General features: G+C 42.3%; 1 protein-coding gene across 2 annotated transcripts in view; it reads right to left on the bottom strand.

The window, feature by feature from the left end:
• The window catches only part of CTH (cystathionine gamma-lyase), a 34,093-nt gene extending 22,691 nt beyond the window's left edge, over positions 1 to 11,402 (bottom strand). The window contains exons 1-4 of one of the 2 annotated variants that reach the window (XM_060206437.1): positions 11,084 to 11,402; positions 6,665 to 6,746; positions 4,866 to 4,961; positions 262 to 371 (exon numbers count right to left, since the gene is read on the bottom strand). In XM_060206437.1, coding sequence (XP_060062420.1) covers positions 262 to 371; positions 4,866 to 4,961; positions 6,665 to 6,746; positions 11,084 to 11,251 — 456 coding nt within the window. In that variant the 5' untranslated portion in view covers positions 11,252 to 11,402. The remainder of the gene's footprint in view (positions 1 to 261; positions 372 to 4,865; positions 4,962 to 6,664; positions 6,747 to 11,083) is intronic. The other variant, XM_060206438.1, reaches the window with a different exon arrangement.
• Positions 11,403 to 26,451: the final 15,049 nt, after the last annotated feature.

Raw genomic sequence — 26,451 nt, 5'->3', positions numbered from 1 at the left:
AGGAAGAAAGAGAGAGAGAAAGGAAGGAAGTAAGAAACTAAGACTTTGGCTGAAGAATTTGCCCAAAATAATACACCGGTTACGACCCAGAACTTGAACTGCGTTCTAGAAAGGAGACGCCTGACCATTTTGTCATTACGTCAGACCTGTCTCAGTCTTGCTGACTTCTAGTGGCTCCTAGTTCAGTTGGTCATTCAGATTTGAACTGTGTTCTACAGTAAGCAGAAGTGATGGAAATGAGCACAGAGCACACAGAGTCACCTTGGTTTCTGCTGTGATGGCTGCTTCTAACAATTTGGTTCTGGAACAGTCAACAAAAGAAATCTTTAATCCAAATTTGGCTGCCACTGTCCTGAAGTATCTGTTTGTACCTGAGGCAAAGACACATAAAATGGAAAGAAAACTGTATTAAAAGATGTCCATCCTTTACGAGTATAAACGCTTTGAAAACATACAAGTGTTAGGGAGAGTGAACAGTGGTGCACCTGGTTGAGTGACATGTTACAAAGGGCTAGGACTCCAGTTCAAGCCCCCACTCCCTACCTGCAGGGAGGCAGCTTCATGCACACTGAAGCAATATAGCAGGTATCTCTCTATCTCTCTCTCATACTATCTCCTCCCACCCTTGACTTCTCTGTCTCTATCAAATAAATAAATAAAAAGACTTAAAAAAATTTTTTTTTAATCTTTAGTGATTTTGAATAAAGACAGAGAGAAAATTGTGAAGGGAGGGGGAATAGTGCAGAAGAGAGGCAGAGAGAAACCTGCAGACCTGCTTCACCACATGTGAAGCTTTCCCCCTGAAGGTGGGGACGAGGGACCTGAACCCCAATCCTTGTGCACTGTGATGTATGAGCTTAACCAGGTGCACCACCATCTGGCCCCCAATAAAAATATTTTTTAAGTGTGTTAATTACCAACAAATATACAAATAAAAGCAACTCAACTTTGGCAAAATAGCTTGGGAATTTACTTAATAAAGATTATAAGGTCTGGGTTTTAAACTGAAAGTCGAGTCAAATGACATACTTGATATCCACACCAAATAGCAGGAAGCAGAAAATACTTCTTAAAACACACGGTTGTTACTTTTTGAGCACTAAATGACTTTTGTGGTTGTTTTCAGGACCTCAGCCACACATAATTCAGTCAACTTTTTCAGAGAGAGAGAGAGAGAGAAACTACAGCACTGAGGCTTCTCCTAAAACCCCAGTACCCCCATGTGGTATTCTATAGGCTCAAATCTAGGCAGCCACAAGGTAAGACAGGCACCCTATTTCTATAGGCCTTCAGTATCTTCTTTTTTAAATGTCTTCCTAATGCTCAAATCTAAAATAATGAACAAAGGCCAGGGAGGTGGTGCAGAGGATAAAGCATTTGACCCTCAGACATAAGGTCCTAAATTAGATCCCTGGCAGTAAAAATGCTAGAGTGATCTCTGTTCTCATTAATAATAAATAAATAAATAAATAAATAATCTCAGGGGCCAGGGGATGATGCACATGGTTGAGCACATACATTACAGTGTACAAGGACCCAGGTTCAAGCTCCCAGTCCCCACCTGCAAGAGGAAAGCTTCACAAGTGGTGAAGCAGGGCTACAGGTGTCTCTGTCTCTCTTCCTTCCTTGCAATCTTTCTCACCCCTCTCATTTTATCTCTGTCTCTATGCAATAAATAAAATATTTTTAAAAACTTAAATACATGAACACCTATCAATGAAATGTGTCAGTTTTCAATCTGATTATACTTTGATAATAAAAAACTGATGGACTATATACTTTATCAGTCCTTTTGCTATGTCTTTCCCAAAGCTTTGACATAAAATGAGACAATGTAAATCAAACTCGTAAAAGTTTTATGGTGTGGGGACCAGGAGATAAATACTTTAACCTGCTTGAGGGCCCAGGCTCAAGCCTCATGCACAGCACTAGAAGAAGCTTCACAAATGGGACAGTCCCAAGACATCTCCCCTTCTCTATCTCTGCCTACTCCCTCTCTCAGTCTGAAATTAAAAGGAAAAATAAAATAAAAGAGTCCATTAGGAGTTATGTTAGAACCATGCAGACACAAAGTCCCATCAGAAATAGTTTTATATTGCTCAACAATTTGTTTGGCTTCGTATGTTAACTCTCTTTTCAGTCACCAGGTTCCAGATGCCATCAGGATGCTGGCCAGGCTTCCCTGGATTGAAGACCCCACCAATGTGTCCTGGAGCTCAGCTTCCCCAGAGACCCACCCTACTAGGGAAAGAGAGAGGCAGACTGGGAGTATGGACCGACCAGTCAATGCCCATGTTCAGCGGGGAAGCAATTACAGAAGCCAGACCTTCTACCTTCTGCAACCCACAATGACCCTGGGTCCATGCTCCCAGAGGGATAGAGAATGGGAAAGCTATCAGGGGTGGGGGTAGGATATGGAGATTGGGTGGTGGGAATTGTGTGTAGTTGTATCCCTCCTACCCTATGGTTTTGTTAATTAATCCTTTCTTAAATAATAAAAAAAGAAGAAATAGTTTTATTGTGAAAGATAAACCATTCAACTTAAAATAATTTATTATATAAACACTTCTGGATATAGTTTAACCATGCAATTTTAACAGAGAAATTGCTGTGCTTGATGGTATAAATTATGATGCAAGGTGTACTAGATTTGAACCATACCCCCATAATTAAAAAAAAATGTTTTTATTATCTTTATTTGTTTATTGGATAGATACAGCCAGAAATGGAGAGGGAAGGGTGGGATAGAGAGAAAGAGAGACAGACACCTACAGCACTGCTTCACCACTTGTGAAGCTTTCCCCTTGCAGGTGGGGACTGGGGACTTGAACCTGGGTCCTTGAGCATTGTAACACGTACACTCAACCAGGTGCACCACCACCCAGCCCCCCCCCCGTAATTTTATAATCTTTTAAGTCACTAATAAAAACTGGGGGGTGGGGGGATCAATAAGCAGCTCAAGAAAAAAGGCATACTGGACTTTTGCTGTTCCAAATAATAACACTAATGTTTATCATGAGGTTATTAAAATTCGTTATAAAAGTAACCCCAAATTTGAGATGCCTGTGATTCACCAAACTATTATAGACACCTAAAGTAAAATACACAGCTCCTCAAAGCCCCGGGATGGATAAAATGAGAGACGAGTGGAATGTCTAGAATCTGGTTCTCTGCGAGTAACCAGATAGACCTTATTTCACTCAGGGATCAAATCCAACGGCTCATACCTGACAAGAACACACTCATCTAGTGAGCCCTTCCAGGTGAAAACTCTAGCCCTTCCAGGTGAAAACTTCACAGCACATTAGAATACTCTGTTTAAATAGTATTTGCGCTGGCTGGCCAGTAGAGCACCCAGTTGAGCACACATGTTACTATGCATAGGTGCTAGGTTCAAATCCCAGTTCCCCGCCTGCAGAGAGATGTTTCACAAGTGGTGATGCAATGCTGCAGGTGTTTGATTTTCTTTTTTTTTTTTTTAATTCTTTTTTTAAAATTTTTTTATGTTTATTTTTATTTATTTATTCCCTTTTGTTGCCCTTGTTGTTTTATTGTTGTAGTTATTATTGTTGTCATTGTTGTTGGACATTGTTGATAGGACAGAGAGAAATGGAGAGGGGGAGAGGGGAGGGGGAAGACAGAGAGGGGGAGAGAAAGATAGACACCTGCAGACCTGTTTCACCTCGCTTGTGACAAGCAACACCCCTGCAGGTGGGGAGCCAGGGCTTGAACCAGGATCCTTATGCGGGTCCTTGTGCTTAGCGCCACCTGCGCTTAACCCGCTGCGCTACAGCCCGACTTCCAGTGTTTGCTTTTCTTTCTGCTTTTGTCCCCCTTTCCCTCTTATAAAGTATAAGAGAAAAAAAAAGGGGGGGGGGGTAAGGTGGCGTATGGCCACCAGGCTCAGTGGCTCTCATTCTCATGCAGGCACCGAACCTCAGGGATGGAGAAGATGAAGGAGGAGAAGGAGGAGGAGGAGAAGAAGAAAGCTGGGAGACAGCATAATAATTATGCAAAAGACTTTCATGTTTGAGACTGAAGTCTCAGGATCAATCCACAGCACCGCCATAAACCAGAGCTGATCAGTGATTTACTGTTTCTCTCTGTATAGCTTTATAAGTAACATATTTTAATAAATAAAAATAAAGAAAAATGATTTTCTCTAGAGCAAGTATATCTTATTCCAAGAATCTCAAATTAAAAAACTATATATATATATATATATATATGTTGTTGTTTTTTAATATTTATTTTATTTATTTATTCCCTTTTGTTGCCCTTGTTGTTTTATTGTTGTAGTTATTATTGTTGTTGTTGTTGTTGGATAGGACAGAGAGAAATGGAGAGAGGAGAGGAAGACAGAGAGGGGGAGAAAGATAGACACTTGCAGACCTGCTTCACCGCCTGTGAAGCGACTCCCCTGCAGGTGGGGAGCCCGGGTTCCAACCGGGATCCTTATGCCGGTCCTTGTGCTTTGCGCCACCTGCGCTTAACCCGCTGTGCTAGAGCCCGACTCCCTATATATATATGTTTTAATGAGAAACCAGAGTACTGCTCAGCTCTGGCTTATGGTGGTGCAGAGGATTGAACCTGGGACCTCAGAGCTTCAAGTATGAATGTCTTTTTGTATAATTGCTATACTATCTCCCCTACTCACTTAAATAAAATTCTCAGTAATCTCTTTTAATAATACTATCTTTTAAATATTCAATGCTGTGTTCATGCTGCTTCTTCACCAAGTTTGAGCCAGCGTAAGGGCTGATCACACCTCTAAAAGATAATGAATGACAAATAACCATGGAAACGGTGTTAGCAAAACTGAAGTACTAGCCAACGCAACACAAGCAGCAGTAGTCACTACCCACCTCCGTACATGTCATCCATACAGATGATGTGGTCTCCAGCTCTTAAGAGATGGGTAATAGTCATGGTAGCTGCTAAGCCAGAAGCAAAGGCCAAACCTAAAAGAAAAACCATGTTAGAGTAAGCCAAAAAGCCAAACTTACAGGCTAAAAAACACCTATCATAACGACTTGCATTACTTTAGGCCCTTCTCCCTGATGGCAAAATGACAGTCAACAGAAATCCCCCAAATAATACCATTACAAAGTCTCTTTTTATTACAAATCATATTTATACATATATATATTTCTATTTGGACTACAAAAGCTTTATGAAATATCTCAGCACAACAATGCTTTCCAAAATTCTGAGATAAAAAGCCAGCTGTTAGGGCAGGGTAGTGGCGCACCTGGTTGAGTGCACATGTTACAGTGTACAGGGAATCCAGGTTTGAGCCCCTGGTCCCAACCTGCAGGGGGAAAGTTTTGCACCTGGTGAAGCAGTGTTGCAGGTGTCTCTCTGTCTCTCTCCTCCTTCCCTCTTAATTTCTGGCTGTCTCTATCCAACAAACAAATAAAGATAAGTTAAAAAGTCAGTTGTAGGGTCCAGGCAGTGGTGCACTTGGTATATCAGACACGTTACAATGTGCAAGGACCCAGGTTCTAACTCCTGGTTCCTATCTGCAGGGAAAAAGTTCCACAAATGGTGAAGCCAATGTTAAAGATCTTTTTTTTTTTTTTCTTATGAAGGAAGCAAATTGCTGTTAAATCTTTTTTTTTTTTTTTTTTTTTTTTTGGTTACGAGAGCACTGCTCAGCTCTGGCTTATGGTGGTGCAGGGGATTGAACCTGGTGCTGGGGGCCAGCCCCAGCAGGTAATTAGGGTAACATGGAAGAGGAGGGAAGTCGGCATGGAATGAGGAAGAATGAGAGACAAGTGAGTTGATTCTGAATCAAGTTCCAGCGGACATCTCTGTCATACTTAAGCAAAACTTTATTTTTATAGTCTCATAAGGCTTAGATCATTAAAACAAAAATCACCAAGGCTTTGGTTACTAATACATAAATCACCAAGGCCTTGATTATTAATACAAAAATCACCAAGTAAGAACAGCACAGGTAGGGAACACCTCCTGCTTTGTGGAACATTCACATTCCAGGGGCACTTTTCTCCCTAGATATCACATCACAGTTTCTATGCTTTTTGTTATTCCTATACCTGTGTGCTAGGCAAATGTCCTATTGATTAAGATTAATATTCTACCTTGGGAGTCGGGCGGTAGCTCAGCGGGTTAAGCGCCCATGGCACAAAGCACAAGGACCGGCAGAAGGATCCCAGTTCGAGCCCCTGGCTCCCCACCTGCAAGGGAGCTGTTTCACAGGTGGTGAAGCAGGTCTGTGGATGTCTATCTTTCTCTCCTCCTCTCTGTCTTCCCCTCCTCTCTCCATTTCTCTCTGTCCCATCCAATCACAACAACATCAATAAAAAAATCAGAAGCCAGTGGTTCACAGAAAGTTCAAGCTTGGGCAAGGGTAGATAGCATAGTGGTTATGCAAAGAGACTTTCATGCCTGAGGCTCCAAAGTCCCAGGTTCAATCCCCTGCACCACCATAAGCCAGAGCTCTGGTAAAAAATAAATAAATAAAAAGTTCAAGCTTCTTATGTTTCTAGGGGCCTTAACAAATTGAGCCCCCACTATGTTTTATAGAGTCCTTTTTTAATTTCACCAGTTCTTACTTCTTTCCAATCCTGCATTCTGTGACTCTACAATTTTCTTTGTGTAATAGATTCTAGACTTCAACTTTGAAATAGAAATCACTTACTATACTTAGCCCCATCTAGTGCTGCCACGGCCTTTTCCAAGCAGTTCCTGGTGGGGTTTCCAGAGCGGCTGTACTCAAAACCCTGAGGAAAAGAACAATTTATCCTAAGCAATGCTAGTTTATTGTCATTTTTAAAAAAATATTTGTATTTATTATTGGATAGAGAAAGATAGTGAAATTGAGAGGAGTGGGGGAGACAGAAAAGAAAAGAGACAGAGAGACACCTGCAACTCTGCTTCATCACTCATGAAGCTTTCCCCCTGAAGGTGGGGACTGCAGGTTTGAACCTGGGTCTTGTGCACTCTAATGTGAGCACTCAACCAGATGTAACACCATCTGCCCCCCCCCCCCTTTGTCAGAGTCTTAACATGTACATCTCCACAATCCTGAGTTTATCCTCATATGTTTCCTGTAATTTAGTTGCCATTTGTCTTGCTAACAGAGTTCTGGCTGTAGTGCTGTGGGAAGACGTGGAGGCAGCCAAACTAGATTAGAATTCTGTATCTGTCAGCTCTGATCTGCAAGCCAATAGGCAAATTAGTTCATGTTTTTCAGAGTCAATCTTAAGATTATCAAATGGGAGTAAAATACAGATATCTAGATTATGTATAAATTCTGTATGTGGTGCCTGGCACTAGCCACTAGATAAATGGTTATTTTAGTCTAAGAGTATACTGTGTTCAACTTTATCCATTAATCTGGGCAGGTAAAGAATAGAATCACATGAGCCATCAGTCAGCTCAGTTCTATTCTGGTTTCCTTTTCTTTTTTAAAAACTAAGTCACTTAAGTTCTATTTAGCTTCCAACTAAAAATTCTACAAATGCTCAGAATTCAGGTTTCTTATTTTATAAAAGTCATTATAAGGGCTTTGCAATGGTGCACCTGGTTAAGCACACATGCTACTATGTGTTCAAGCCCCTGGTCCTGAACTGAAGAACTGGGGAGGGGGAGAGACAAGCTTCACCAGCAGTGCTGCAGGTGTCTCTCTTTCTCCATCCCTCTCTATCTCCCCCTTTCCTTATAAATGTCTCTGTGTCTACTAAATAAATAACTAAACATCTTTCAAAGTGATTATAGTGTCTTGGGTATTTCGATAAAGCTTTGGACTCTCAAACACAAGGTCCAGAGTTCAATCCCTGTTTTTGCATGTGCCAGAGTAATGCTCTAGTTCTCATACCCCAACCTCATGATTTACTTTTCAAAAGTGATTTTACACATAAGGTGGTAATTCTCAGCAGAGAAGGTCTAGTCAGTACTTTAAATTTTTTTCCATTTTGGGTTTTCACACATAGGATTCCTTACTAGGTGCACTCGTCCAGTCATTTTATTTTATTTATCTTATTTTACTTTATTTTTATCAGAGCACTGCTAAGCCCTGGCTTATGGTGGGATGGGGGGATTGAATTTGGGATTTCAAAGCCTCAGGCTTGGGAGCTTTTTGCATGACCATTCTGCTATTTACCCCTACCCAGCCAGCCATTTTATTCATCCTCACAGCCTGCTTTAAGCAGAGTATAGGCAGATGTAATGATAATTAGGAAGTGTCAGCCAGAATTCAAATAAGGAGTTCAATACTGACTTTTAAAGCCTGCAATTTTATCTGCCAGCCTCACATAACACACACACACACACAACCAGTCTTTAATATCTGTGTTTCTGATTCAGGAGTCCCAAATATTAGTAATGTACATAATAAGGTCGTGCTGCTTTGTTATTTCCTGGTTTCATGATAAACTGTGTCGCCAAGTTTTATAGGAACCAGGGCATCCTCACCACTCCCCACTACCATCTCTTTGCTGTGACTCGCAGGTGAGCTCACCAGACAGAGAGAAAAGAGAAAAAAAAGAAAAAAAAAAACTTGTTTAAATTTATGCCCTGTCTCCATAAATCTTCACTGTATCTGCTTAACTTGGGGGTGGGAGAACAATGTTTCAGTGACAAATTCCTACTCTCTTTTTTAAAGTTCACTGTCTTTTTTAAAAAATTTATTTACTTATTGGATAGAGACAGCTAGAAATTGAGAGGGAAGGGGGAGATAGGGAGAGAGACAGACAGAAACCTACAGCCCTGCTTCACCACTCACAAAGCTTTTCCCTTTCAAGTGGGGACCAGGGACTTGAACTTATGTCGTTGCATATTGTAACATGTACACTGAAGCACATGCGCCACCACCCAGCTCTCCCACTCTCTAGTCCAGTCAATGGCTTTCCAAGTAGAACTGGAAAAATTGATTTTCATTCAGCTCTTCAGAGCCCTTGACCTTTTTTTAAGGTAGTTGGTTAGTTTGTTTTCATGCAATTTGTGGAGTTCATCATCCCTGCTGGATCCCTGAAAACATTGAATTACTCACATTATAGTTAAATATTCAGCTTTTGCACTAAATTCTTTAAAAAAAAATTTTTTTTAATATTTATTTTCCCTTTGTTGCCCTTGTTGTTTTTCATTGTTGTTGTAGTTATTATTGTTGTTGGATAGACAGAGAGAAATGGAGAGGAGGGGGAGACAGAGAGGTAGAGAGAAAGATAGACACCTGCAAACCTGCTTCACTGCCTGTGAAGGGACTCCCCTGCAGGTGGGGAGCCGGGGACTCCCCTGCAGGTGGGGAGCCGGGGACTCCAACCGGGATCCTTTCACGTGTCCTTGCTTAACCCGCTGCGCTAATGCACGACTTCCTGCACTAAATTCTAAGGCTTGGACAGCCACACATCACAAAACCCTACACCAGGAACAAACTCACGCTAGAAAGAGAGGTTGTATACACATGTATATTTCAAAAACCAGTAGTGCAGCTGGAAGAAAAAGTTCAACTAACTAGCATAGCATCAGACTGGCATGCGTGAGGTTGCTGGTGTGGCCTCCAGCACCTACCTGTGCCTTAGGATACTTCTAGCCACTAGCTTTATCTGTGTTGGAGGATTATTTCATTTATTACATTTGAGAGAGAAGGTTTCATGTAAGATCTAGTCAGAAGGGTGAGAGAGAAGACAACTTCTTTTTTAATATTGTATTTATTTATTTATTTATTCTCTTTTGTTGTCCTTGTTTTATTGTTGTAGTTATTAGTGTTGCTGCTATTGATGTCGTCGTCGTTGGATAGGAAAGACAGGGAGAAATGGAGAAAGGGAAGACAGAGAGGGAAAAAAAAAGATAGAGACCTGCGACCTGCTTCACCGCCTGTAAAGCAACTCCCCTGTAGGTGGGGAGCTGGGGGCTCGAACCAGGATCCTTATGCAGGCCCTTGCGCTTTGCACCACAAGCACTTAACCGGCTGAACTACCAAACTTCAGCGTGTCTGTCACCAAAACGGAAGCACAATGTGATTAACAGAGAGCTCCCTCATAAGTCTCTTAAGTCATTTATAACTCTGTTTAATTCTTTTTATTTCTCTAATATTTTATTATCTTATTTATTGGATAAAGACAGCCAGAAATCAAGAGGGTGATAGGGGGAGAGACAGAGAGGGAGACCCCTGTAGCACTGCTCCACCACGCGCAAAGCTTTCCCCCTGCAGGTGGGGCCAGGGGCTCAAACTCGAGTCCTTGAGCATTGTAATACGTGAGCTCAACAAGGTGGGCCACCACCTGGCCTCGGTTTAATCCTTTTTCTATAGAAAATGTGTAAGACCTGCCCTGCTGCAAAACAGCATGAAATACAAAACTATCTAGGTCACCTCTATCTTCAAATCCTCAACAAGTTTGCCCTCTTAATCACTAGACTACACTGTTTGAATGATGCAATGGGTTAGCTTATTGCTAATACTACTGGAGTAGAGAGAGCAAGGTGTATCCCAAATCCTATGAATGCAGCTCTGGGGCGGGCTTGAATTCACCAAGTGGTCTTGGGCTAGTTACTTAACACACTCCCCAGATCTCAAAAAGAAAAAGCCTAGTTCAGACTACGATTATCACGATTAATTGAGATAATAATGCAATACACATGACAGTATATGCATGTTTCTAGCACAGAGTAAGTATTCAATAATTAACTGAATATAGCTTTTAGGAATCCTGATTGTAGGTGTGTGTGTGTGTTTAGCCAAGTCGTCATTATAGTTTTATAATTTTTTGCTACTAAAGGTAATACAGGTAAATTATGACTCCCTTTTGAACTGTAAACCTGCACTAAAAAATCACATTAATTTCTGTCCAAATCTATGTGGCACTTTGGACGAACTGTTCCTTCTAGTCGTGCTAATGAAAAGAAATAGGATCGCTGGACCATCCAATTCAAAGCTTCTCTGCAAGGAGGGCGACAGATATACTAAAACATCCTTTCGGGGGCGGGGGGGCATCTTTCTAATTAATAAAGCACTTTCAACATTGCCCGTGTAGCTTTTCAAATTTGCAAAGCCCCTTTTCCCGCCCGACCTAGGAGCACCACCCCCCACCCCCCACACACACCCAGAGACCCAGCTGACCGAGTGCTGTCCTGGAGCACACTGCTTGAAGGTGGTGGACAGTGAGATCGGGGGCACCACGGCTTGGGACTTCCACTGCTCCGGCTCCTGGCCCTCGTGGATGGCCTGAGTGGCGAAATGCTGGAACCTAGGCAGGAAGCCGTAGGGGGAGGTGTCTTTATTCTGCATGCCGAGCTGCGGAGGAAAGAAAGCGAGGCAGATCCGAACTAGGAGGAAACTGGGACGCTTCCCCGAGACCCGAGAACCACCAGGAAGAGAGCTGCAGTAATGCCCGGCTTGCAACCACAAGCTCACAAAAGCCGGAGTCCACGCGGCTGCTGCAAGGCTTTAGAGGGAACCCAGCCCGGCGAGGGGCGAAGCCAGAGCCAGCCAATAGGCGGAGGTCTGGCTGGAGTCCTCGCCACTCATTGGCTGACATAGGGGGCGTTGCCCGCCCCTTGGCCGCGTCCCGCCCCTCCCAAAGCAGCTGGCGGAGTGAAGCTGGAGCCGGGGTCCACGTGGTGTCTGTCCCTGCCGGCGGAATTCCCGCCGCATCCCTGACCCCGTGTCTCTCTCCAACACCCTTCGACCTGAGGGTGGTGCTGGTGGGCACCAATGACAGTGGAGCTTGGTGGCGAAAACGGTGACCCCAACTGCCAAAAGTGCAGCCTGGATTCTCATTAACTGTGGGCAACCAGCTTTTAAATGTACCTTGAACTCTGCAGTGACCCCAGGGCTTGCTATGGTTGAGACGGGAATGAAGGTCACTTTTTCTTTCTTTCTTTCTTTCTTTCTTTTTTTTTAAAGTAATAGCAAATCTGCTGCAGTGAGACTAAGCATCTCAGACAGCTATTAAAATTTGAGCTTCCATGTATTGCACTAAAGTAAAAGACTCTGGGGTAGGTGGGGGGGGGAGGGTTCAGGTCCTGGAACAGGATGGCAGAGGACATAGTAGGGGAGGTTGTATTGTTGTGTGAAAAAAATGAGAAGTGTTATGCATCTACAAACTATTGTATTTACTGTCAACGGTAAAGCATTAATCCCTAAATAAATAAATAAATAAGCGTTGTGCACATTGCGCCAAGCACAAGGACAAGTGTGAAAGTCCTGGTTGGAGCCCCGGGCTCACCATCTGCTGGGGGGGGGGGGGGAGTTCGTTTTACAAGCGGTGAAGCAGGTCTGCAGGTGTCTCTCTTTCTCTCCCCCTTTCTGTCTCCCCTCCTCTCTTGATTTCTCTGTCCTAACAACAGCAATGGCAACAATAACAACAAACAAGGGCAACAAAGTGGGAAAAATGGCCTCCAGGAGCAGTGGATTTGTAATACAGGCACCAAACCCCAGCTATAACCCTGGAGGCCAAAAAATATGTATATCCAGGCCAAGTAGCTCGATAGTGTACTGCTTTGTCCTGTGCCCAGATTCAAGCCTGATCCCCTACCGCCTTGAAAGAGGCTTTAGTGCTGTGATCTCTTTGTTTCTGCCTTTGTCTCTCCATGTTTCAAATAAATAAATAAACAAATAAATAAAATTGAGCTTTGTCTCCCTTTTTTTAAAAAAAAATGTTTATTTATTTATTTTCCCTTTTTGTTGCCCTTGTTTTTTATTGTTGTTGTAGTTATTATTGTTGTTATTGATGTTATCGTTAGATAGGACAGAGAGAAATGGAGAGAAGAGGGAAAGACAAGAGACGGGAAGCAGACCTGCTTCACTGCCTGTAAAGCGACTCCCCTGCAGGTGGGAAGCCAGGGGCTCAAACCGACATCCTTATGCCAGTCCTTGCGCTTTGTGCTATATTCCTTGCGCTTTGTGTCATATGCGCTTGCTTTGTTGTCTTTTAAAGTACCCAACTAACTGAGAGGACAGCCTAATGGTTATGAAGAAAGACCTTTATGCCTGAGGCTCCAAGACCCTAGGTTCAATCCCCAGCACTATCATAAGCCCTTTCGTCCTTTTTTTTTTTTTTTTTTTTTGCCTCTTTAAGCCCTTTCTTCCTGATGAAAGAAAATAAGTGACTTTGAAAAGTTCATTGGAGTCTCAAATCCTTAGACAAAATACCTTCTTGGAGCTGGGGATATAGAAAGCACAACATTTATGCAAAAGACTTTCATGCCTGGGGCTCTGTGGTCCCAGGTGCAACTCTCAGCACCAGTACAAGCCAGAGCTGAGTAATTAGTGCTAGTGTGTGTATATGTATTTCTCATTTAAATAAACAATGAATTAAAATTTTTTTATTATCTTTATTTGATAGAGACAGCCAGATATCAAGAGAGAAGGGAGAGATAGAAAGGAAGAGAGACAGAGACACCTATAGACCTGCTTCACCACTCATAAAGCTTTCCCTGCAGGTGCAGACTAGGGACTTAAACCCAGGTCCCTGAGCATTGTAACGTGTACTCAACTAGGTGCACCACCACCCAGTCCCACAATAAAATATTTTAAAATGTCTTTCTGTTACACAACTATCAGCAAAAACCTTGTAGTAAAAAGAAAGCTGTCATGTATCACCAGCTCCCAAAGTTGTACTCTCATGACAATCACTCTTTAAAAACAAACAACAACAACAAAAAATATCTTTGTTCCCTAACAATGAAGCATTTGCTCAAGATCTGAAACTTTGTTAAAAAAAAAATAAGTATACAGAATAAAGAGCTCTTAAATTTTATGGGATGGATGAAGGCAATTTGCTTTTCAAATTAGCTACCAGAACAATTAGCCATTAAGCAACAGAGGAGCAGTGCCTAAGGGTCTGGTAGTTTTTAAGAGGCTTGGCAAAAGTTTTATGCCTGGGGAAAAAGTTAATATGTCCTCCTCTGCAGGTGGGGAGCTGGGGGCTCGAACTGGGATCCTTAAGCCAGTCAGTCCTTGCTTGGCGCCACCTGCGCTTAACCTACTACTCCACCGCCCAACTCCCTAGGTTCAATTTCTGTTCTAGGATCACATTAAGGATCATCATGTCTCCTGGGGCTTCTCTTGACCTATGAAGATTTTTCAGACTTGCCTTGTTTTGTGATGTTCTTAATATTTTGGGGCCTGGGTGATGGTATACCTGGTTGAATGTACATGTTACAGTGGCAAGGACTTAGGTTCAAGCCCCCCCACCATCTGCCATGGAGAAGTTCTACAAATGTTGAAGCAGTAATGCAAGATTCCTCTCTCTCTCTCTCTCTCTCTTACTATACCACTGATCAGTTCTGGCTTATGCTGGTGCAAGAGATTGAACCTGGAACTTCAGAGCCTCAGGCACCAGAGTCTCTTTGCATAACCATTTTGCTATCTATCCCCGCCCTTCTCTTTCCCTCTATATCTCCCCACTCCCTCTCAATTTCTCAGTCTCTAGTTAATAAATAAATTAAGAATAAATAAATAAGACTCCATAATTCTGAATACCTATCAGGTTGTTTTTTTAATTTTATTTATTTATTTTCCCTTTTGTTGCCCTTGTTTTTATTGTTATTGTTGTTGTCATCGTCCCTGATCTTTTTCTGTATCTTTATTTTTTATTTTTTTTTAAAAATAGGTGGTACCTAATTTTTTTTAACTTTTTAATATTTTTTATATTTATTTTTCCCTTTTTGTTGCCCTTGTTTTTTTATTGTATTTATTATTGTTGTTGTTGATGTCATCGTTGTTGGATAGGACAGAGAAAAATGGAGAGAGGAGGGGAAGGCAGAATGGGGAAGAGAAAGATAGACAATTGCAGACCTGCTTCACCATCTGTGAATCGACTCCCCTGCAGATGGGGAGCCAGGGCCTCAAACCAAGATCCTTAGGCTGGTCCTTGTGCTTTGTGCCACATGTGATAACCCACCTCGGTACTGCCCAACTCCTGGTATCTAATTTTTTAATTTATTTATTCCCTTTTGTTGCCCTTGTTTTATTGTTGTTGTAGTTATTATTTTTGTTATTGATGTCATTGTTGTTGGATAGGACAGAGAGAAATAAAGAGAGGAGGGGAAGACAGAGACGGGGAGAGAAACATAAACACCTGTAGACTTGCTTCACCACCTGTGAAGTGACTCCCCTACAGGTGGGGAACCTTATGCTGGTCCTTGGGCTTGGCGCCACCTGCATATAACCCTCTGCGCTGCTGCTGGACTCCCTTCTGTATCTCTCTCTCTCTCTCTCCATCCCTCTCTCATTAAAATAAAACAAATGTGACATTCTGTGAGGTGGACCCATAATGAAGGCATTAGATTCTTTTTTCTTAAATCTTTGTATTCATATGTTTTGGATAAAGACAGAGAGAACTTGAGAGGGAGGGGGAGACAGGCTGGGGGGAAGAGATACACACTTGCAGTATTGCTTTGTCACTACAGTGGGGACTGAAGACTTGAGCCCAGGTCCTTGCTCAAGGTTGTGTGCACTCAGTCAAGTGCCCCACCACCTGACGAAGGCATTAGATTCTCAAGCTTAATGTTCCATGTTGGATCCCTGGCAGCGCATATACTAGGGTGATGGCTCTGGTTCTTTTACTCTCAAGCCTCATTTCTCTCAAATAAATAATATTTTAAAATAACAAAATAAAACAAATATTTGAAATAGATGGGAGTCATATGCATATAAACAAGGAATAATGTTCTTCCTCCTTGGGGAAGAGAGGTCTATATAAATTATTTGCAACTTTTCTGCCTAGAGAATTTGTCTCTTCTCTATTTGTACAATATTTATTTATTATTTATTTATTGGATAGAGACAGAGAGAAAATGAGAGGGGAGGGGAAGAGAGAGAGGGAGAGAGACAGAGAGACATCTGCAGCCTTGCTCCACCACTTACAAAGCTTTTCCCCTACAGATGGGGACGAGGGGTTTGAACCCAGTTCCTTGTGCACTGTAATTAGTGCACTTAACCAGGTGCACCACCACCTGACATATATATATATATATATATCAGTATAGACTAACGCAAATTTATCTTACTTTTTTTAGGTTTATTTATTTATTCCCTTTTGTTGCCCTTGTTGGGTTTTTAATTATTGTTGTTGTAGTTATTATCATTGTTGTTATTGATATTGTCATTGTTGGATAGGACAGAGAGAAATGGAGAGAGGAGGGAAAGACAGAGAAGGGGACAGAAAGATAGACACCTGCAGACCTGCTTCACCACTTGTGAAGCGACTCCCCTGAAGGTGGGGAGCCGGGGGCTCCAACTGGGATGCTTACGCTGGTCCTTGTGCTTTGCACTACCTGCGCTTAACCCAATGCGCTACTGCCCGACTCCCTTTTTTAGGTTTTTATGACATATTGTGTTGCTCAAATTATTCTACATTTGACCAGCAGAACTCATTCAGAGGGCAGGGAGATATAATAATAATGTAGAAGGCTCATTCCTGAGCCTCTAAAGTCCAGGCTCGATCCCCAGCACCACCATAATTCAGAGCTGTGCAGTGCTTTAGCTAAAAAATTTTTTTGTCTCTATCTCATTTTTTTATTTATAAAAATGAAACACTGACAAAACCATAGCACAAGAGGGGTACAACTCCACACAATCCCCACCACCAGAACTCCATATCCCATCCCCTCCCTTGATAGCTTTCCTATTCTTTAAACCTCTGGGAGTATGGACCCAGGGTCATTGTGGGATGCAGATGGTAGAAGGTCTGGCCTCTGTAATTGCTTCCTCGCTGAACATGGGTGTTGACAGGTGGATCCATACTCCCAGCCTGTCTCTCTCCTTCCCTAGTGAGGCGGGTCCTTGGGGAAGCGGAGCTCCAGGACACATTGGTAGGGTTGTCTGTCCAGGGAAGTCTGGTTGGCATCATCTTAGCATCTGGAACCTGGTGGCTGAAAAGAGAGTTAACATATAAAGCCAAACAAATTGTTGACTAATCATGAACCTAAAGGCTGGAATAGTACAGATGAAGAGTTGGGGGGGGGGGTGTCCTCCGTTTTGTAGATAGCTAGTAGGCATATTTTAGTTATATTCCAAAGGGTCTTTGGCTATACTAGGTTTTGTTTTTTTTTTTTCTTTCCCCTGAGCCTGAAATCTGATATGCAGGTGGATCCAAATTATTGTCTGGGGAGATGACGTTATGGCTGGAAAAAAGACCAGAAAGCTGGATCAGGGAAGAGAATAGCTCCCAAATATGGGAAAGGTGTATAAATATTGTTGACTGTAAACCCCATTGATTTGATGTGATCTGGGGTCTAGCTAAAAATTTTAAGGGAGAATTAAAAAGGGGGGGCAGGGGTATATGACATAGTGGTTATATAAAGAGACTTTCAAACCTGAAGCTCCAAAGCCCCAGGTTCAATCCCCTTCACCACCATAAGCCAGAGCTAAACAGTGCTCTGGTAATAAAGAGAAAGGGGGGGAGTAGAGAGAGAGAGAGAGAGAGAGAGAGAGAACTTCATTTAAGTTGTCGTTTGTGTTTTTTTCCTATGTTCCTATAATTTCTCTTATCTTCTGTCTCTTATCTTCACTGTTACTGCTGGATAATCTAGGCTTATCCTGTATTTTTCTGGCTCCAGTCCTAAAATCAGAACTCCTAGGAGTTCTGTTTCTCTCTCTCTCTTTTAACCTACTGGTAATTATTTTTTAACCCATTTATACTAGTTTTCACTTTAGTATCATTTTATTGAGGAAATGTTGATTTACAGAGTTACAGGATCGTTGATGTCACAAGGCTACATTTCAACATCTCCCCAAGACAGGTGTCAGTACACCTGGCCCTCCACCACACAGTGATCCTGCAGGGACTTGGGTCCCTGTCCTTCCCTTCCCCTCTCCAAGTCCCTGGTCTGCACAGTAGCCCACAGTTTGTGGAGGTCATGCCCTCACTGTACCTTGCTATGTCCTAGATCCCAACAGTGAGTGAGAACATCTGCAGCAGCTCCTTTTTCTGGCCTACTCAGTCAGCAGCAGGATTCCAGTTCATCTACACTGTGACAAGAGGTTTCATCATTTGAGTCCTTATTCTTTTTATTGGAGAATGATTATTAGAAACCAGCATCTGGACACTATGTTTTGTTTTGTTTTTACTGAACAGCACTGTTTTTAGTCTCTCTCAGCTAAGTGTCCTTCTAGCTACATTTATCTCTAATAAGAATTCAACTTAAAGAGACAGAGAGGGTCACATCCTTCTCAGGTAATAGCAAGTAAGCTCCATATATATATATATATATATATATAGTGGGGTTGGACATGGGCCCTGAATACTGAGAGCAATTGTTCCTTGTTCCAGGTGGATATTTCCACCTGTGTCCACCCTGTGATAACTATAAAAAGGTGCGGGGTCATACCTTTTGCTTGGAAGGCTGTTGGCGGCCTGATCTTAAACTCTCCCTTTGCTTGGAAGGCTTTTGGCGGCCTAAGCTTAAACTTCCTAATAAAGGCTCTTGCTATTGCATGTGATCCTAGTCTTCTTTGCGTGAGATCGGGACTCAAACTTCTGGGCATAGCAATATATATATATATATATATATATATATATATATATATAATTAAACTATAAGATATTTTGCACATAAGAAAATTCCATGAGGATAAACAGGAAACCCAGCAAATGGAAAAAGACATTTTACACACTACATTTCAGAGAAGCAGTTAATATCAAATATAAAGAACTACAGATCTGGTGTATTGCACCAAAGTAAAAGACTCTGCGGTGGGTGGTGGGAGAGTACAGGTCCTGAAAAAGCATGGCAGAGGACCTAGTGGGGGTTGTATTTTTATGTAGAAAACTGAGAAATGTTATGCATGTACAAACTATTGTATTTACTGTCAATTATAAAACATTAATCCCCCAATAAAGAAATTAAAAAAAAAAAAGAACTGCAGATCAACAAAAGGAAAAAAGAAAAACCCAAGGGGGCTGGGTGGTAGTGCATGGGGTTAAGTGCACATGGCCTGAAGCACAAGGACCAGCTTAAGGATCCCGGTTCAAGTCTCCGGCTCCCCATCTGCAGGGGAGTCGCTTCACAAGCAGTGAAACAGGTCTGCAGGTGTCCATCTTTCTCTCCCCCTCTCTGTCTTCTCCTCCTCTCTCCTCTCTCAATTTCTCTATGTCCTATCCAACAATGACAACAATAATAACAACAACAACAATGATAAACAACAAGGGCAACAAAAGGAAAAAAATATCCTCCAGGAGCAGTGGATCTGTAGTGCAGACACCGAGCCCCAGAAATAACCCTGGAGGCAATTAATTAATTAAAAAATTATATATATATATATATATATATGAACCACCCAATTAAAAAGTGGGCAGAAGATATGAATAGAGGGGTCTCTAAAGAAGAATACACGAGGCCCACAAACATTCGCAGAAATGTTCTAACTCACTTATTATCAGAGAAATACAAATCAAAACCACACTGAGATTCCACCTCACACCCGTGAGAATGGGCTCCATCAATAAAACAAGAGAAGAGAAGCGCTGGAGAGGAGGTGGAGAGAGGAGAACTCCATTACACTGCTGGTGGGAGTGCAAACTGGGGCAGCCGCTCTGGAGAACAGTGTGGAGAATCCTTAAACAAACACAGGTGGAAATGCCACACGACCCAGCAATTTCTCTATGAGGCATTTACCCTGTCAGGGACACTGGCCTGAGCAGCACCATAGGATCATCTTAAGAGGAAGCCTGTGCAGCCCTGGTAGTTAAGGTCCAGGGAATACTGTATGCTTACTTCCATGAGGATCTGTATGGTTCTGATGGACAAGGTCCAAGAACACCTTGCTCTGACCTTTGGGCTCATTCACATGGGTTGTATAAAAAAATCACTGGCAGACAGGCAAGGTTATTATTTTATATATATATATTTTTCCTTTTGTTGCCCTTATTTTTTATTATTGTTGTAGTTATTGTTGGTGTTATTGATGTCGTCGATGTTAGGATAGAAATGGGGAAGACAAAGAGGGTGAGAGAAAGACAGACACCTGCAAACCCGCTTCACCGCCTGTGAAGCGACTCCCCTGCGGGGCTGGGGGCTCGAACCAGGATCCTTAAGCCTCTCCTTGGGCTTTGCGCCAAATGCGCTTAACCTGCTGCCCTACCGCCCGACTTCCGGCAAGGTTATTTTGACCTTCAGTACAGGCTTCAGCTGGTTGAAGGGAAAGTCAACAAAAATTCTTGTTGAGTCTTCACTACTTCACGGAGTTGAACTTTGGACCCTGTGTCTTACTGTCTAAACTGATAATTCAAATCATTGTTATTGCTTTACTCTATAAGCTGAGCTCTGCTAAGAGTAAAGCATCAGAAATCAATCTGGTCCTTCTGTGCCCTGTCATTATTAAGCCCTCCTCTCCGGGACCCAGGACCAGTCAATACCCAAAAGATGTAATAACACTGTGGCCCAGGAGGTGGCGCAGTGAATAAGGCATTGGACTCTTAAGCAGAAGGTCCTGAGTTCAATCCCTGGCAACGTATGTACCAGAGTGATGTCTGGTTCTTTCTCTCTCCTCCTTTCTCATAAATAAATATGTAAGTATGTAAATAAAGAAATAAATAAACAAGATGTAATAACACTGATCTCGAAGAGACATATGCACCCCCGTGTTCATAGAGGCTTTATTCACAATAGCAAAAATCCTGGAAACAAAAAAAATGCCCTGAAACAGATGCCTGGGGAGTCGGGCAGTAGCGCATCAGGTTAAGCGCAGGTGGTGCGAAGAGCAAGGACTGGCATAACGATCCCAGTTCCAGCCCCCAGATTCCCACCTGCACAGGAGTCGCTTCACAGGCCGTGAAACAGGTCTGCAGGTGTCTATCTTTCTCTCGCCCTGTCTCCCCTCCTCTCTCCATTTCTCTCTGTCCTGTCCAACAACGACGACATCAACAACAATAATAGCTACAACAATAAAACAACAAGAGCAACAAAAGGGAATAAATAAAGAAATAAAGAAAAGAAAAAAGAGAGATGGGGTCTCTCTCTTTAAAAAAAAGATGTCTGGGTACAAAAATTATGGGACAATATACTTAAAAAAATATTATGCGGCAATATAAAGGGATGATGTTGTGTCTTCTGGGATAAACTGGGTGGAATTGGAGAAGATGGTGCTCAGTGAAGCTAGTAAAGAGGAGGACAGCTACAATATGGTTTCGCTCATATGTGAAACATAAACAATCGAACCTACAAGTGTAAAAATATGTCAATTTTCAGGACTGGGAGAAGGATAGTGGCTATCTATCAGTGTGAGGGTGGTGACACAGACCTTTGGTGATGGGAGTTGTGAAATAAAATAAAATAAAGAAATAAATACAAATTTTAAAAGGAAATTATAAAATATAAATTCAGTGGAAGTTACTGGCACATGCCATGTTTCCTCCTTCTCACAACCATGGTAGGAATTTGCCCTTTGAATATATTTCTTTTTTTTTCTTCTTTTTCTTTCGTAAATTGCCAGCGTGGTTATCACTGGACCTGAATGCCTACACCGTGAATCTACTGATCTGGACAGTCTTTTTTTTTTTCCTTTTTCTTTGAAAGGATAGAGAGAAACTGAGAAGGGAAGGGGAACATAGAGAGGGAACAAGAAAGAGAAACTTTGCTTCACTGGGGACCAAGGGCTTAAACCCTGGTCCTCATGTATGGTCATGTGTGTGCTCAACCAGGTGCGCCATCACTCAACCCCCTTTGAATGTGTAACGTGTTTCTATAGAATGTTCTTTTTCGGTGGTGGGGCAATAGTGCAGCGGGTTAAGCGCATGTGGCGCAAAGCGCAAGGACCCGCATAAGGATCCCGTTTTCGAGCCCGGCTCCCCACCTGTAGGGAGTCGCTTCACAGGCGGTGAATCAGGTCTACAGGTGTCTTTCTCTCCCCCTCTCTGTCTTCCCCTCCTCTTTCGAATTCTCTCTGTCCTATCCAACGACGAACGACATTAATAACAACAATAATGACCACAGCAAGTCTACAACAAGGGCAACAAAAGGGGGGAAAATGGCCTCCAGGAGCAGTGGATTCATAGTGCAGGCACTGTGCCCCAGCAATAACACTGGAGGCAAAAAAAAAAAAAAAGAATGTTCTTTTTCACTCCTTTTTTCTATTTTTATGATTTTGCTCTTCTGTGGTACAGTCCAGTGATGGCTACAATATGGTCAAGGGGTAGACAGGGTCTGCTATGAGTTATGTACAGAACAATGTTCATGCACTGCTTCTTCAAAAAAATGAATTAGCATGTCCCAATAATTTTAGAAAGATAGAAATGAGGAAATCAAGCGGTAGCGCAGCGGGTTAAGCGCACGTGGCGCTAAGTGCAAGGACCTGCTTAAGGATCCCAGTTCCAGTCTTCAGCTACCCACCTACCTACAGGGGAGTCACTTCACAAGCGGTGAAGCAGGTTCTCTTCCCCTCTCTGTCTTCCCCTCCTCTCTCCATTTCTTTCTGTCCTATCCAACAATGATGACATCAATAATAACTACAACAACAATTAAAAACAACAAGGGCAACAAAAAGGGAAAATAAATTTTAAAAAGAAAGATAGAAATGATTTGATGTGCACAGAAATCATTCTAGTGGTAGGGGCATGGATCTATAATGGAGTATTAATCTTTACATATCACTAGCTTTAGTGTTCAAAGTTTATACTGTGGGCATATTTTACTTGTCCAACAATAGTAATACATTTAAAAATAATAATACCCATGCTCAGCAGGGAAACAATTACAGAAGCCAGAACTTCACCTTCTGCAACCCATAATGATGCTGGGTTCATATTCCCAGAGAGATAAAGAATAGGAAAGCTGAGGCTGGGTGGTGGTGCACCTGGTTGAGCCCACATGTTACAGTGTGCAAGGAGCCAGGTTCAAGTCCCCGGTCCCCATCTGCAGCAGGAAAGCTTCATGAGTGGTGAGGCAGGGCTGTTGCAGGTGTCTCTTTCTCTCTCTGCCTTTCTAAAACCACTTTCCCTCTCAACTTCTGGCTGTGTCGATCCAATAAATAAATAAAGATAAAAAAACATATTCTTTAAAAAAAAAAAAAAAGATAGTGACCGGGTGGTGGCGCACCTGGTTGAGTGCACATGTTACAGTGCTCAAGCATCCGGGTTCAAGCCCCTGGTCCCCACCTGCAGAGGGAAAGCTTTGCAAGTGGTGAAGCAGGGCTACAGGTGTCTCTCTTTCTCTCTCCCTCTCCATTTCCCCTACCCTCTTGATTTCTGGCTGTCTCTATCTAATAAATAAAGATAAAAAAAAAAAGAATAGGAAAGCCTTCAAAAGAGGGGATGGAATACGGAGTTCTGGTGGTGGGAACTGTATCCCTCTTATCCTATGGTCTTGTCAATATTTCCATTCTGTAAGTAAAAATGTTAAAATATATAGTAATAATTTAAAACTTCAATTAGGCAACTTATTTAGGAAAATATTTTAAATAAATAAAAGTTATTTCAAAGATGATCAATCTTATAAATTTTGGTGCATATGCTTATTTTTTAGTATTTTGTTTTTATTTCTTTTAATAAGAGAAAGAGAGAGACAGAGCAGAACGCTGCTCAGCTATGGCTTATGGTGGTGCTGGGGATTGAATTTGGGACCTCAGAGCTGCAGACCTCTCCAACTGCTATTTTTCTTTTCTTTTTTTTCATTTTTATTTTAAATACTTTTTAAAAAGGTATTTTATTTTAGTTTATTATTTCAATGAGAAAGAGTAGATACAGAGGGAAAGATACTGAGAGAGAGGGAGAGAGAGAGAGAAAGAATGAGAGAGACTAGAAAGAACACTGCTCAGTTCTGGTTTATGGTGGGGCTGGGGATTGAACCTGGAACCTCAGAGCCTCAGGCTTGAAAGGCTTTTACATAACCATTATACTGTCTCCCCAGCCCCTGTTTTTCTTTTCTTATTTTCTCTTGATATTTTTTCCATTTTTTAATGTTCTACATCACACCCACCACCCAAGTTCTGTGTCCCCACTCTCCCATCTCCCAAAGAAACAGTTTGCTGGCTTCAAGTTTGTGTGTTTCAGTTCTCTGGACTCCACATATGAGTAAAACCATCCAGTAGTTGTCTTTCATCTCTTTGCTTATTTCACTAAGCATAATCTCCTCCAGTTCCAGCCATTTTCTTGTAAATTGGCTTGTAAATAACCAATAACATTGCTGTAACACACATTGGAAAACCACCAAGTGCCCCAGGAGGTGGCACAGTGGACAAAGATTAGAGTCTGATGCATGAGTTCCTGGACTCAATTCCATGTGCCAGAGTGATGCTCTGGCTTTGTCCCTCTTTCCTTCCATTTCTTGTGAATAAACAAATAATCTTGAAAGAGAGAAAGAGGGCAGGGGAGGAAGGAAGGAAAGAAGGAAGGAAGGAAGGGAGGAAGGAAGGAAGGAAGGGAGGGAGGGAGGGAGGGAGGGAGAAAGATTGGGGGGCACACGGGTTAAGGATACATAGTAGAAGCACAAAGACCCAAGCAAGGTTGCTTCACAAGTGGTGAAGCAGGTCTGCAAGGTCTCTCTCTCCTTCTCTATATCCACTCCTCTCTCAATTTCTCTCTGTTCTATCCAATAAAATGGAAAAAATGGCCTATTAGCACTGGCACCAAGCCCCAGAGATAGCCCGGGAGAAAAATAAATAAAAAATAAATTAAAATTAAATTAAAGAAAGGAAGGAAGGTAGGAGAAGAGAGAGAGACCTATTAGTTACTCTTGAAAATAGGATATAGCAAGGGTGGGTTTCCCCCACCCACAACTGAAGTTCTGGAAAGACAAAGAGTGAGCAAGTAGGGGTCAAACTTAAACCAAGGTTGTACACTTGGCAAAGCAGGCTCCTCTCAGGTGAGCTTCTGGCCAACGTGTGTGTGTGTGTGTGTGTGTGTGTGTGTGTGTGTGTGTGTGTGTGTGTGTGTAAAAGGAAATTAGAGACTTCTCATTTCTTTTTTTTTAAACTTTATTATATATATATATATATTTATTTATTTATTTATTTTCCCTTTTGTTGCCCTTATTTGTTTTTATTGTTGTTGTAGTTATTATTGATGTCATCGTTGTTGGATAGGACAGAAAGAAATGGAGAGAGGAGGGGAAGACAGAGAGGGGGAGAGAAAGACAGACACCTGCAGACCTGCTCCGCCGCCTGTGAAGCAACCTCCCCTGCAAGGGGGGAGCCGGGGGCTCAAACCAGGATTCTCACGCCCGGTCAGTCCTTGCACTTCAGCCACGTGTGCTTAACCCGCTTAGCTACTGCCTGACTTCCAAGACTTCTCCTTTCTTTGCCATCTAATCCTTTCTTCTTTTCCTTTTCCTTCTCCTCCTTCCTCTTCTTCTTCATCCTCTTCCTCTCCCTCCTCCTCTTTCTTTTTTAGAACATCTTAAATTTTTAACCCTTCTTTCCAGGTCACCTAGACCACCTTTGAGAAAACTGTAGAAAGTTAGTAGGTGGAGGCACGTGTCAATTTTCCACAGAGTCCTTCCTGCCTTGTGAGGTGTCTGAATGCACTGCTGGGGGTCTCTGCTCACACTCACTGGAATCAGTCATGGCAGATTTTCGTTCACAGGCCACTTTTCCCCATATTTCTTTGTAAACTCTTCAGAAGAGGGAAACACTCAAACACTAATCCACATCTCTGTGGTTCTTTGTTTTTTATTTTCTGCTTCCATGTGACCCCAAAGATCTGATCCCAGCCTTATGGATACAGCACGAGTGCTTCTCTGCAGTCACCTCCCAACCTCTCCCATTTCTCTTGACAATTCCAAGCCACTTCTTAGAGAAGATATGAAATGATTCAGGGGGAAAAAATAAATAGTGGGGGGCCAGGCAGTGGTGCGTCTGGTAGAACGCACATGTCATCAAGCACAAGGAGCTGGCTTCGAGCCCCTGGTCCCCACCTGCACAGGGGAAGCTTCAGAGATAGTGAAACAGTGCTGTGAGTGCCTCTCTTTCTCCCTCTCCACCTCCTCCTACCCTTTGAATTTCTCTCTGTCCTATCAAATAAAAGAAAGAGAGGAAAAATAATGGCTACCAGGAGCCCCAGCAATAACACTACAGCAAATAAAAATAAGTAAATAAATAACAAAAATACAAAATAATTCTAGTGTAAAAAAAAAAAAAGGAGGTTGGGAGTCTGGCGGTAGCTCAGCAGGTTAAGCACACATGGCGTGAAGTGCAAGGATTGGTGTAAGGATCCCGGTTCAAGCCCCCGACTGCCCACCTGCAGGGGAGTAGCTTCACAGGCTGTGAAACAGATCTGCAGGTGTCTATCTATCTCTCTCCCTCTCTGTCTTCCCCTCCTCTCTCCAGTTCTCTCTGTCCTATCCATCAACAACAACATCAATAACAACAATAATAACTACAACAATAACACAAGGGCAACAAAAAGGGAATAAATAAATATTTTTTGAAAAAAAGGAGGTCAAAAGCCCACCAGTATATCCCAGAACTTCACCTCTCCAGAGCCCTGCCCCACTAGGGAAAAACAGAAACAGGCTGGGGGTGTGGATCCACCTGCCAACATCTACATC

The sequence above is a fragment of the Erinaceus europaeus genome, chromosome 13 (assembly GCF_950295315.1).
Source record: "Erinaceus europaeus chromosome 13, mEriEur2.1, whole genome shotgun sequence".
Lineage (NCBI taxonomy): Eukaryota > Metazoa > Chordata > Mammalia > Eulipotyphla > Erinaceidae > Erinaceus > Erinaceus europaeus.
The sequence above is the reverse complement of the archived record's forward strand: the minus strand, read 5'-3'. Positions and strand labels throughout refer to the sequence as shown.